The sequence below is a fragment of the Sarcophilus harrisii genome, chromosome 1 (assembly GCF_902635505.1).
Source record: "Sarcophilus harrisii chromosome 1, mSarHar1.11, whole genome shotgun sequence".
In the NCBI taxonomy this organism is placed as follows: domain Eukaryota; kingdom Metazoa; phylum Chordata; class Mammalia; order Dasyuromorphia; family Dasyuridae; genus Sarcophilus; species Sarcophilus harrisii.
Window position 1 is genome coordinate 33,227,507 of NC_045426.1, and position 14,324 is coordinate 33,241,830.

The window sequence follows — 14,324 nt, forward strand, 5'->3', positions numbered from 1 at the left end:
TTATCAAAAAAGAAAAAAATTCCCCATCAAAAAATCAAGAAAGCACTAAAAAGGAAAAGTGAGGTGCTTCCTGTGTGTGTGTGTGTGTGTGTGTGTGTGTGTGTGTGAGAGAGAGAGAGAGAGAGAGAGAGAGAGAGAAGAGAGTGAGAGAGAGAAACTATTTCAACAGCTGATTCTATCCTCAAAGCATACTGCACACATAAAATAAATACAGGTCACAAAAATTAACAAATCATCATAACTGTCTAATACATCCTGGGCTGGCTACGGAAAAACAAGATCATTTTGGATTTATATCTGTAAGTATGGGATTTCCTGGACAGCTAATATCCACAAACAATCAAACATAGGAGGGACACGAGAGGGGGAAAAAGCAGCATTATTTCAGATTCGAGCTGAGAGTCGTGATTTTTTAAGGGTTGAACAGGAACTAAGGCTGAAATCTGAAGCAAGTAAATTCTTCTACTAGGCACTGATGGACATTTCTGTGTTTCTTTTGGCTTTGTTAAAGTTTTCAAATCACTGGGTTTTGGATGTTTCACCAAATGAGAATCTGACTAGCACAAAAATTTTGAAGATGGCAACTAACTTAAGCCCTCTATTTTAAGTATAACAGCAGCAACAACAACAATAATAATAATGAAAAATAACTAATGATACTTCGCTAAAGAGACAAAGCTTTTTATGAGACCTGTTGCCAATATTAGTGCCATTGAATGATCTCATCTTTCATCCTGGCTAAATTCCAGCACACAATTTCATTAACCCAGGTACTGCAGGTGATAAAACTCATTTTTCCCTAAAGAGACAGCTAAAAAGTACCAGTTATACATTTATGAAGTACCAGCAATCAAAATTATGGATTTTCTAAAAGGTTTTTAACTACTTTTATTGAAAGGAAAATCGCTGTCTCAGACTTTTGTGACACTATTGCTAATAATAAATTTTACCATTTAGACATAGCCATAATAGGGTAGACAGTGTCAATAAAAGTATGAAACAAAGATGATCTCTGTCTTTTAAGTAAGGCCTTCTAATTACACACCGGAAATATCACATGAAACACCTAAAATAATAGCATGTAAAAAAAAAAAAATACAACTCTAGAAAGAACAATAGAAGTATATTCTAGGGCACAGATAGCCTGAATATATATGAAATAAATGACAAACTGTATAAATGTATTTTTTAAAAAGATCTAAACATAAGGATTAACTAAAAAGGTGTTAAAATTCCATATATATTTCTTAGAACCTTTTCTTTAGACTCATAAACAAAATCATTTGTCGTGTTATCTTTGGGACACTCACAGAAAACTTTCCCCACTAATTTTCTATTTATCACTAGAGGGCACTGTGGTATTTAGGCCACTGACCTCAAAAAAACCCAAAACTCCTGGAAAGGTCTTGAACTCCTGAATAGTATCAGAAAGGTTAATAAGAGTGCTGAACAAAAGAAAAAAAAAATTAGTAGAATCCAGATTTTAAGTTACTACTCCAAAGTACATGATAAAACAATAAATCTACTAAGATTCTGTTTTTTGAATCATCATATATTATAATTTTAAACCAATTCAATGATGCAAAAATACCTTCCTATCATCTGTTACCTAGAATATAAAATGTGTTGCCCCCAAATATTTTGATTTTGACTTTAACACAGGAATTAGATTTTGCATATGTGTGTAACGACATATTCCCTTTGCTTGGAGATAGGAGTGTACACATCTATCTATATGAATACACATAATGGTGATATGTGTGTGGATGAATATATGCATGTAAGCATTTTTTGACCTCTTTATTTGGTCAAAAGTATGCTGTACAGTTAAGCAATTTCACTGCAGCACATTCTGACATGCAAATGATAGCAATTAATGGGTTTGAAACAATTTATGATTTCCGGCCTACTTCAACATGTATTAGCATATACCTGGTTTCTTTAACATACACTTTGTTTTTCCAAAACCACAAACACCGTTGCTGGAATTTCATGTGGAAGTGCTTAAGGGGTTGAAAGTTAACACCTTTGTGAGCTGTGCAGACTCACAGTTGCAGCTCAACAAAAGCCTCTTTGTAGAGGCTTTCTTGAAATGTTTTCTTAACATGTTCCAAGTAGTTTTAGGCAGGCAACTAAAGTAAACAAGATGTGACCATGATAAAAACACTTGTGAAAACATGACAGAGTGCTCTTAGTCGTTTCTTTCCCATTAAACTCTTCGGTTTCTTAAAGTTAAATTCACAAGACTCCCAATTACCAAAGAAGCTCCCAATATCATTCACGGCATTCATTCTTATTCTCATTCTCTCTCTTGTGTCTCATTCTCATATTCTCTCTGTCTGTAGATCTGTCTGTCTGTCTGTCTCGGAATCTGTTTCTCTCTCTGACTCTGTCCTTCCTTCCCATCTGTCTCTCTCATTAAAAAGGAAAGTGTTCTTTTATCAAGGTTTTATTCAGCTGTTCTGTATCAGAGCGTGAAAAATCTTACAGGTGAATATGTTTCAATATAAAAACTGTTTTTTTGGAGGACAAAATGAGTAATCAAGTAGCCAATCTGAAATGTATGATTTTCTTTTCACAACATGGATACAATCTCAGCTATTTTCCCCCTAGAAGAAATGGCTCAAATCTCCCCACTCCTCACAAAAGATGGAATTTGTAAGTATGGAACACTTTTCATTTCTTTTTGAAAATGTCTTTATAAGAAAACTGGAGAAAACAAAGCACCTGATATTTGTGGAAAGTGAGACCCGAGTTCTACCTGATACATTAAGACAGAAAAACATGGCCACATACAGACCTCCAAATATATTTTCAGCTTTCCCAGGGGATTTGGTTGTGCATTCTTCCAAATGAATAAATTTTAAGCCTAAAAACACCAATAGACTCGTTTTAGGTTCTATCTTTGATATTGGGGGACAGGGAGGAAGTTCAGTCTGGAAACAGGAAACAGGAAGAAAATATGGTCCGAAATCATGCCAGAGAGATGCCAGGGGCCTGTTTTTGTTTTTTAGGTTAACTGAGTATTCCACGCAATGCAGTGCACAACTATTGCATGAGAGTTAGCACAGGCACCTGCTGATAGCAGTTAGCTCTAACTGATATATGATAAAGCATGGCTAACAGATTCAAAAATATACACACACACACAAATGCAACTTGTTTTGAAAAGAAAAAGGGAAATAATATGCACACTAGACTATGTATCTGCTGATTCTGATAAGTATCCTCCTGTTGGCTGTGAGTGAAAGACAACCAGGATTGTTATTTGTACAGTATTTATCTTTGAAATCAAGGGCCCTGTGGTGTACCTCACCTTAGGAACAAACACTACAGAATGATCACAGAAGAGTGTCAAATCTCTGTTTTTCATTTACCAACAGTTATGATATTTCTTCCTCAGGAGGGGAAAGATGAACTATATTTTTAGACCTGGGAATATGGTTTCCTTCCCCTGCTTTCTCACTTCCCTCCTCCTTTTTAATGGTGGCATTTTACTGGCAGAGACTTTCCTTCTAAATAACTTATTGAGGGTCACTTTAACAACTCCATTTTACTAGCAAGAGCAGTAGTAAGTTTGGAGAAGAGCTTCCAAACCAAATCACTTTTGCTATTCAGGCTGAAAATTAAAATGGCAGTGTAGTGCTTGAGCCTGCTCAAAAAATGGAAACTGTGATATCCCTATGATTTCTTCTAGCAGATCACCACACTCAAGCTCACAAATAATTGAATATGTTGTTCAGTTGTTTCAGTCATGTCTCTTTGTGACCCTATTTGGAATTTTTGTGGCAAAAAATACTGGAATGACTTGCCATTTCCTTTTCATTTTACAGATGAGGAAACTGAGGCAAAAAGCAGTAAGTGACTTGCCTAAGGTTTAGTTAGTAAATATCTGAGGCCAAATTTGAACTCAGAAACATGAATCTTGAGTCCAGGACCCAGAATTTTATCCACTGTGCCACCTAGCTGCCCAATATAGAAAGATGAATAATTGAAGGCATATATATATATGCATATAAAAAAATAAATATGAATCTTTAACAAAACATGGAATGAAATACAAATGAGAAAAGCAAAGGCTTAACAAACCCAGATTTTATAGCTTGCAAAGTCATTAGGACTATATGCAATCATGGTGAGATTTTCCACTAAATATAATTTTAACTAATAGCCAAAAAAACCTGCAATATTATACTTGATGAACACCCATTCCTTTGACACCTAAAAATCTAAGGATGCTTTCTTTGTGCCTTAAATATTCCATTCTTGGAAAAGAAAATGAGATGGCATTGGGTGGGAAATCAGGACTCTGTTGTTTTCTTCTAGAAGGTAGAGAAAGTCAGGGGTCAGGTATCTAAGAAAATAAAAATTTATTGGCTTCCAGAAAATAAGAATTAAAAGTCAGGAAATGTGACTGTCAGAAAGAGTGGTAGAATTGAGGCCATTTTAGAAGCCAGTGGGTAAAAAAAGAGAAAAATACACTTGATCTGATTTAACAAGTAATTATTAAAGATCTACTCTTTGCCTTGCCCATGAATGGTTGGCAAACTGGCCATGAAGTAGCAAGACCTGTATTCAAGAATTGCTTCTGACACATACTGGTTATTTGATTCTGTGCACATTACATAATTGTTAAGCCTCAGTCAACTCTTTAAGACAAAGCAGTGAAACAGTCGCACATGTGGTTTAAGAGAGAGTTTTTCCTCCCGGAGAGTTCACTACACCAGCGAAATCATGTCAGGCATTTAATCCTCCCTTCTCTAACTCCCCTGCCCAATGCCAGTCACTAAATCCTGCTGGGGAATATAAAAACAAAACAAAACAAAAAAACAAACAAACAAAAAAAAAAACAGTCTCTATACGTAAGCTTACATTCTACTGCGTAAAGAGTCATAAAGCCCAGTCCAATGTTAAAAAAAAAAAAAAAAAAAAATCATTGGGATCAATGGTTTGATTAAAGGCATAGATGACTTCCTCATCAAATCTATAAGTAACACAACACTGGGAGAGATGGCTTACACAGAGGATGACAGACAGCCTATAAAGGGATTGTTAAAGACTAGAGGGATGGTTTTAACAAAATGCAATTCACTAAGAATAAATTTAAATTCTTCTAATAGGGTGTTAAAAAAAAAAAAAAAAACCCTTTGCACATACATGACTAGAGATACCTGATAGTAATGGTTCTAAAAAAAAAACAACCTAGTTTTGTGTACTGCAAACTCACTGAGACCACTGAGACAGTTGCCATATTCCCCATATGGACTTCAAAGCTGGATGTGATATCAGAAATCTTTCTCTGATATTTCTTGTTGATTACCACTCAAGAATTCCTTAAACACCAGTCTACCTAGCAAACAAGAGGGGCAGAGTATGTTGATATAACCCACCACAAAGTCAAATAGGAAAACCATCTCCTTTCTTTTGACCAGAAAATTGTCATATTCAAGATTGATGAAAAAGACAATTCATCCCTTCTAAAACACAAAACTCTGGTAAAGCATATAATGGGTGTGGATTGGTCATTAACAACATCAACAAAAGAGATAACGACAACAAAAGAAGAAACTTTTAGACAAAAGTAAGAATTTGTTCCAATTAAAGCCACACAACTTCCTAATAATAAAACCTCAAGAAAAATCAGTTCAAGGCTGATCTTTGCCAAATTTTTCCACCTTGCAAGAATACAACTAGATGAATAGTTATAGAGGAAGAAAAAGAATTCAAACCAAAGATTCTATTATAAGCAAATTTACAAAAGCAAGGACATTAAACAGAATCAAATGGCAGCAAAAGACCATTCCTCAATTTAAAATATATTATCAGTGATACTGAATATTAATGTCTAGAAACATTTCGAGTCATTGTTTTGTGCTTAAGAAGTGCTGATTTTATATTTAGAAGTATAGACACTTCCTAGCCTTGAGAATGAGCAAGTCAGGGAGTCAGTATCATCCTCAGTTTTCTCAGTGATAAAATGGGAACCACAATTAAACCACCTGGTTCAGAGATTGTTGAGAGGAAGGAACACACTTTATAAATCTTGAGGAGTTAGGAAATATATACAATAAATATTGTAGATATCTCAAATCAAGAATTCAACTATGAAACTATTCAAATAAGGCTTCTTAACTTAGGGTCCATGACTTTATGAAAAATGGTAACTTTCATATAATTGATTTCCTTTGTGATGGTATGTGTTTGGCATAAGTATTTAAAACATGAGTCCAAGAAGGGGTCTGATGGCTTTGCCAGACTGCCAAAAGGGCTCATAACACACTAAAAAGTCAAGGACTCCTGCATTAAAATGTACAAAATAATGAAATACATTTATTCATTTTGGTTTGATTAATCACAGAGTGAGAGAGAGAGACAGAGACAGAAACAGAGACAGAGACAGAGACAGAGAAAGCAGAGCTTCGTAGCCCAGGTTCATCTAGGCACAAGTCAATTTTCATAAAAAACAGACAAACAAAACCACATGTTAGCCACTTATCTGGAAAGAAAACAGAACTGAACATGCAAAACTGACTCCTTTTTCGATATATTAAGAAAGTATAAAAAACAAAAGGGATGATGGGGAGCAGACCATACCTCAGAATGAGGAGGACCTGAGTTCAAGTTGAGATTCTAACTTATTTATCCTATTGATGTGGCTTTGGTGACATCATTTAGCTTCAAAGTCTGCCAGACAACTTTCTTAAGACTAAAATGTTGGTCGAGAACATTTCCACCTGGCAAGTTTTCTTTATAAATCATAGGACTGGACCAAACCCAAGCCAAATGAAACAACAAACAACAACAACAAAACTCTCCACAAAATGCACCATCATTAATTAGACAAAAACTTTATCCAACAGAATAACTCATAAATAATGCTGGAAGTATTGAAAGGAGTTTTTATTAAAATTCTGACGTCCATCAAAATGGGCTTAAATTTTATGTTATAAATATTAGAATGACAAGTATTTAGTTACATGAACTAGCAATTGATTCCTTCAAGGTGAGGATATCATGTCTACAGTGAAGAAAAGATGGGTCTTTATTCATGAGATAAGACCAGCCCTGTGATTTCACTGGCAAAAGGATGCTCCAAATCAAGTAAATTTTATGCATCAATGCAGTCTGGCATCTATTCTACAATGTAATAAGTATAAATAAGCTGCCTGGAATATAGGAAGTTAAGTGACTTGTCCAGGATCAGACAATTATTGGGTCTCAAAAGCTGGATTCAAACCTTTCTGTCTGAAATACAACACTAAATCCAATTCTGAAGACTCCTAGGATTATGATGGTGAATTTGGGTTCTCAACATGGTTTTGTTAGTGGGATATTAACTCCAGTAGGTCATCCATTCATATGGCTGGAAAAACTTAAGTGTATGGCCCCAGAGACTGAGTATCTTCAACAGGTAGGTCGATCTAATGAAGTTGGGGGGGAGGTATTATCCTTAGAGGGAAGGAAGGTTCTCTATTACAGTACAGATCCAAGATCCAGCCATGAGGACCTGAAGCATTTCTACCATCATTAGATATCAGTTCAACCACAGCGTATTACTACAGAATACTGAATGAATAAATCAATAAAATAAAATAAAAATTATTAAGTATTAGACACTGTGTACTAGGGATCCAAAAACAAATTGAAATAATCCCTGTCCTCAAGGAGCTTAATTCTGTCAAGAAAAAAAAATCATCTACATATATAAATGGATACAAAATAAATGCAAAACAAATCAAGTAAGAATAAAGTAATCTAACAATTGGGGGGATAAAGAAAAGACTTTGTGTAGTGCTATGTTTAAACAGAATCCCTTGTGCTCTCTCTCTCTCTATGTCTGTCTCTGTCTCTCTCCGTGTGTGTGTGTACACTATATTAAGTGACTCATTTAAACACATTTTGGAATTGAAAAGAATATGAGGCTATGTTTCTGGATAGAGTTAGTGAGGTACAACATCGATGGACTTCAACTTTAGAAAAAGAAATTAAATGTGGTATCTCTAAAAGTCAATTATTGAAATTTACTACAATTCTTTTAATATGAAGGGGAAAGAAACATTTTAGAATACCTTAAATAGTCAATTCAATATGAATGTGCAAGAAGAAAATGAGGCTATGGGCATTTCATGCCAAAGATAGCTCATTATATTTTGAGGGGGAAAATGAAAAAAAAAAAAGTTTATTGACATATAAAGAGAAAGTCAATAATTTTGGCCAAAATCTATCGATTAATTGTACCAAATTGAAGTAATATTTTGACTATAGTTTTACATAAAGACAAACAAAAATTGCTACTTTTTTTTCTTTTTCTAAATTATGTTCATTTTGATTATATGAGTTCATTATGGATGCATGATGAAAAAAGAAAAAAAAATAACCTTAAAAGAAAATGTTACAACTGGAATTATAGGGGGTGTCTAGTCCCTCACATGAATTTAAAATATAAAGAAATTCAGGCAGAGTTGTCAGGATTTGACAGTTAATCAGGGTCAGAGACAATCCTGGAGGCTCCGGTCTCCCAACTTCTAGCCCTTTGCTCCTGCCACTACAATATACTGACTTCTGACGTAATTTGAAAAACACTGCTTTTTCCCTCATGAGTTTGCATTCTCTTGGGTGGGATGGGGTAAAGAGGTTCTATCTTCTATTGAAATTCATTTTCATGAAGGAGAACATAGAAAATGAGAGGGCATGCTTACGTAAAAGGTAGATAATGACTAAAATCATTCTTACTTTAGAAATGATTGGAAATCTTCACACACTGCTTCACAGCCTGGCCACTTGCAGACACCATGTCCATAGAGTGGGTGGCTATGGGGATGATCTTCATGGGATAAACTGAAAAAAAGCAAGACGAAGAATGTCAATTATTTCTCTATATTATTCCAGTCAGCAAAGATATAATGGACCAAACATATGACATAAGCCATGTTATTTTTTTTTTACTTTAAGAAATCCTCCCCCCTACTTATGATTTTCATTTTATTCAAAAATTGTGCAGTGAAGTTGTATGAAAATGTACTTAGCAAAATGTAAGGCTGTACACCTTGATACAAAAATCATCTGACAGGCTTTTCAATGCCATGGTGGGTAATTTTTTTTAGGAGAAATTTATTAACATTACACATTCTCAGTTAAACCTCATTCAGATGAAAAGCTGTCCATTTACAACTCTGTAGATTCTTAAAATATCGAGAACTGAAAATGTTGTAATTTATATAATAATCAAAAACTTCAAGAAATCCCTACTTAATTTTGATATCCTAACACTAGGTTTTCTATACAGCATATTATTAAGCTGCTTTCTTCTCCCGCATGCTCATGGGGCTTTCATATACTCAAATGGTATCACTAAATGTTTTTCCAATGCAGAATTCAATACAATGAGCAAATGTGCGATTAAAGAACTGAGAAATACCAGTGGGTCAGGGAGGACTATTAGCCTTTTTAGACTGGGAAGAAGGTTCAAATTTTCAAACTACTCAAACCAAGGGTTACAGGAAATTTTCTTATGAATGCTAAGGGGTTAATCCTTCTGCAGGATTCCAATCAATACGTAATGATTTGGCTGCACTGATCCAAGTCATAAGATGCTTTGATCCAGTCCATGTGGTGCTGAGGGAAATGTAGCTGCTGCACTCACTGATGAACCTTATTCTAAAATATTTTCCTCTATTAGATTTCTGCATTCAGACTTCTTTCAGATAAATTGCTTTTGCACTGGTTTCCATAACTTTAGATTCCATCAAATACAATGTAAAAATAATAACACTGAGAGCTATGTTTTTTTTTTTTCCTCATGCACATTTCTTTGATCACAGAGGCTATCTGAAGCCTGGTCCACTGTCTCTGCTATATCAACTTCAACTATGCTATGACTATACACATAAAATAGCTCTATAATTATTAGCAGTTTAATACTGTTGTTCTTGTGTTAAGATTGGGTCTCTTTATCTTGCCCAGGCTAGAAGTACAACAGTGACTTTCTGATCTGCCCAGAAGTTGACTTGTTCTCTCTCCAACCTGAACCAGTTCATCCCTCTTCAGGGCAGTTTGCCGAGTTTTGGAGAGCTAATCATGTTAGTGTCAACCCTAGTATGGAACCAAAATGGTTTTAACCCTACTATGGTTCAGATATGGGGAAGTCAAGCAATCTACCAGTTTAGCAAGGATTGACAGAGTACTCTCTTTGAGAGTCACGTTCAACATGCTACATAAACCCACTGCAACAATATGGATAAATATGATTTGTTCCTTTTATGGTTGTAAGGCAACATTTAATCCACTATATATAATGTAAGAAAAACTATCGCATAATAACCCATTTCCTACAACCTTTTAACAAACATCAAGTTTTCTGGATAACCTAAGGATGCTGAAAAGAGATCCTGCACCTGAAGTATATAACAATTTCTTTCAGGAAATTGTTTTCTGAGTCAGAAATTGTATAGAGTCAGTGTGCCAAGCCATTGATGTTTTTCATACAAAAAAGAGTGAAATGGCTGCAATGAGGTTAACTCATTTGGCTTTTGAGACACATTCATTACAAAAGTAAGGAGATAATATGAGAACATTTGAAAGAGGAGCAAATCCATTAAGCATGTAAGTTATTACATCTTACTTCCAATCTAAAGAAGGCTATCATAAGAAACTCATTCTCTTTTAGATAAACAAGATATGAGGAAATAAAAAAAAAAAAGACCACTAAAGACCATTGGAATCCCAGTATAATACTGGCGTAATCTCAATGTATATTAAATTTTTTTAAAAAAGAAAATATTCTAAACATTAATTGAAGTCTAACCAAAACTGTCGTTATTTTTACCTCTCTCTAGAATGTTAACAGCGCTTTTTTATATCAGTAGGCTAAACTATTTAATCAAGATAAAAAATTAATATCAATAGTTCAAAATTGCATATAATTTTCTATTTATCCCACTGTGCTTCTACTGTTAAGCTGAGATTGTTTAAAAAAAACAATATGAGTTCTGTACAGTCAGATTTATAGCTGAAAATTAAATTTAAATGATTTAACATGGTGTTTGGAGGTGAGAGGTTTTTTTTTTTTTTTTTTAGTTAACTTATTTAATTGTAAAAAATCTGATTCTAATGTTATTCAAAGCTCAATGAGGCACTTTCATTTCACAGGTACAGATCAAAACTCATCACAGCTTTAGCAAAACTAATCTTCATATAGAAATGAGTAGTCTTAACAAAGGTCTAAATTGGACATGTCTACATTTCATAGGTTTATTTTTAATTGATTTCATTGATAAGCTTTGGTTTATACATTGCTTCAAATTTCCCTTATATCCTTTCACCTCTCAGAGAAGAATCTCTTACAAGAGCATACTTTACCAAAAAAAAGAGGAAAAAAGTCAGCAAAATTAATCAGTATATTTTTTTAAAAATCTGATATTATTAGTGTAGCATGGCATACTTAAGGAATTCCTCACCTCTGAAAAGGAGCAGGGAGAGACATATTTTAATATTTCTCCTTTGAGACAAATCTTTATAATTTTATAACATCCCACTCAGAAGGTTTATGAATTTTTTTTTCCATTTACAATGATGTAGCTATTGTCTGAAATTATGGTATCAAACTCAAATTGAAAGGGCTGCATATTGACTTAGATATTTAACATTATGTTGCATTATATTTTTATCTTATTTTATTAAACATTTTTATTTACATTTTCATCTACTTCTAAGCTGTGCTCAGAAGTTCTATGGGCCTCCAGTTTGACATCTCTGGTCTGTACGATTTTCTTGGTTCTGCTTATTTCAGTCTGTATCAGTTCATGTAAGTCATCTCATTAATATCCCATTAAACTCAATTATCACAGTTTATTTATTTCCTAATTGATAAGTATCTATTCCCTTTCCAGTTCCTTATTACCACACAAAATGTATTGACAATATTCTGGCATATTCTTCCTTTCTGTCAATGATCTCCTTGGAGTGTGTCCATAGCAATTTCTGGATTAAAATTTTCTCTGTTAAAAAGTATACACATTTTAGTCACTTTTTTTTTAGCTAGCTTTTATAGAGAACTTTAAAGTTTACAAAGTGTTTTACAAATATCTCTTAATTTTAAATTAAATGGTTCCAAAATGTTTTCTAGAAGGGTTGCACTAAATTCCCAGCTTTAACAATAATTCATTAGTCTTCTTGTCTTTCCACACTTCTTCCAACATGGAACCATATTTTGTAACTTTGTACATTTTAGAGTGTGAAGTGATTATTTGATTTACATTGTTCTTATTAGAAATTTGGGGGCAGCTAGGTGGTGCAGTGGATAAGCACCAGCCCTGAAGTCAGGAGGACCTGAGTTCCAATCTCAGCCACTTAACACTTCCTAACTGTGTGACCCTGGGCAAATTATTTAACCCCAATTGCCTCAGCCAAAAAAAAAAAAAAAAAAAAAAACCCCGAAAGAAAACTTTCATATGGTTATTAAGAATTTGAAAACGTTCTTTTGAAAAATATTGGATTACATCCTCTAGTGGCCACCTCTTTATTGGGGGATGGCTTTTGGTCTTAGGTAGTTCTGTCAGTCATCCAATTGATCTTTAATTGTTCAGATTTGATTGGCTTTTAAAAATGAGAAGTATCACCCCAAAGAAAAATCCTTATTAAATAGTGTTTAGGTCAGGGGTCGGACTAGAATAGGTGGGAACTAGGTCTTTTAAAAAAAATAATAGATACAATTCAATTTCTATGCAGGAATCCAGAAAATGGGCTGATATTTTTTCAAAATCCTATTGACCCTAGAAAGTTATAGAGTCCATTTCCCAAAATTTTCTGATTTCATTCAAGGCTTTAGCAGATAATGGCAGATGAACTTCTGAAGGAGAGCTCTTAAATGACTCTGTGTGTGTGTGTGTGTGTGTGTGTGTGTGTGTGTGTGTAATATATATATATATATATATATATATATATATATATATATAAAGAAAAATGTAACATGACTTCATGTTGCCTTATTTCCTTTTGAGATGCTACAAAAGGGACTAGAGGAAATGGAAAAAAATGAATGAAAGGATGGATTTTCCTTGAATTGTTACAGAACTTGACCAGGAAAATATAGCTAGAAAATCAAGATCTGAGTGTTTATGGTAAGAAAATCTTGTCTGGGACTAAAACATTAAATTTTTCAACGGTAGTTTATCACATAAAAAGTATGACTTCTGAAATACTGCCAAGGTCAGGAAGAAACAAAGATGCATTTAGTTTTGACAAGATTTTAACATGCTAGCCAAAAGATTTAACTTCTTTACTTGGGGTCAAGACTTTATGAAATGTCTTACAGAAAGGATATTTAAAATAATATAGAATGCAATTCTGTTCATTTTATCAATGCTTCCTCATATATTACACAAGAATGTAAGCCTCCCAAGGGCAGGGACCAGATCGTTAATCTGTGTATATCTTTTCCTGATAATCACAGTGTTTTATGATATATACAGTTGTGCCCACCCCAAAAAAAGTCTGTGAAATTTTAAAATTAAATATCTTTAATAGCTTAAAACTACACCAACACTTTTGGGACACCAAGTACTCAATGTTTATGGAGACTGAAAATGAAGTTTAAATATTAAACACTCATGTGTAAAATGCCAATGCCAAATCCAAACAAGGAAAGTTATGATATTTTTACCCAGAAAGAATAAAATCTAAATTAGAAACAGGTCTAAGATGAGGTCAAAGGAAAAACCTATTTCATTTAATTTTTTTTCTTTTTATACATATTGATATTGATTTTTCTTTCTAAATTACTATGTAGGGAGAAAGGATGATATTTTTAAATTATTTTTTCCCAACATATTGTGCGTTATTTTTTTTTCTCCTACCTACTTCCTCCTTCCCAGTTTAAAAGAAAAACAAAATTCATGGAACAAATATTCATGGTCCAGCAAAATGAATCCTCACTTTGGTCACATTCAAAAATGTATTTCATATTGTAAATAAAATGAAAGATATCTGAAAAGTATTAATGACATTTTAAAGTTGAATAAGCTAAGACTATGGGGTCACCTTGTATATTCTAAAAATAAAATTTAACAGTATTCTCTGATACACAAAATTACGGTAGCCAATAAAGATATCAATTTATTTTTATTAAAATGTTCTAACCTGTATAATCCCTGCTGACTCTTTCATTAAATTCTGCTCCATAACTTAGTTTACCATTACTTAATCTCTCTCCACCCAGGGATCCCTCCCTTGCCTTCTTCCCTTACCCTCTGCTTCCTCATCCACTTATCTCCCCCCCCCCCACCTTTTTTTAAATAGATTTTGTAGGGTGCTATACTCTTCAGATA

At 33.8% G+C, this 14,324-nt stretch overlaps 1 protein-coding gene across 7 annotated transcripts in view; it reads right to left on the reverse strand.

Moving 5' to 3' along the window:
* FOXP1 (forkhead box P1) overlaps window positions 1-14,324 on the reverse strand; it is a 375,727-nt gene that overhangs the window by 49,575 nt on the left and 311,828 nt on the right. For all 7 annotated transcript variants that reach the window (XM_031945438.1, XM_031945560.1, XM_031945495.1 and 4 more), the window contains one exon: window positions 8,734-8,838. In XM_031945438.1, the coding sequence (XP_031801298.1) occupies window positions 8,734-8,838 (105 nt within the window). The remainder of the gene's footprint in view (window positions 1-8,733; window positions 8,839-14,324) is intronic.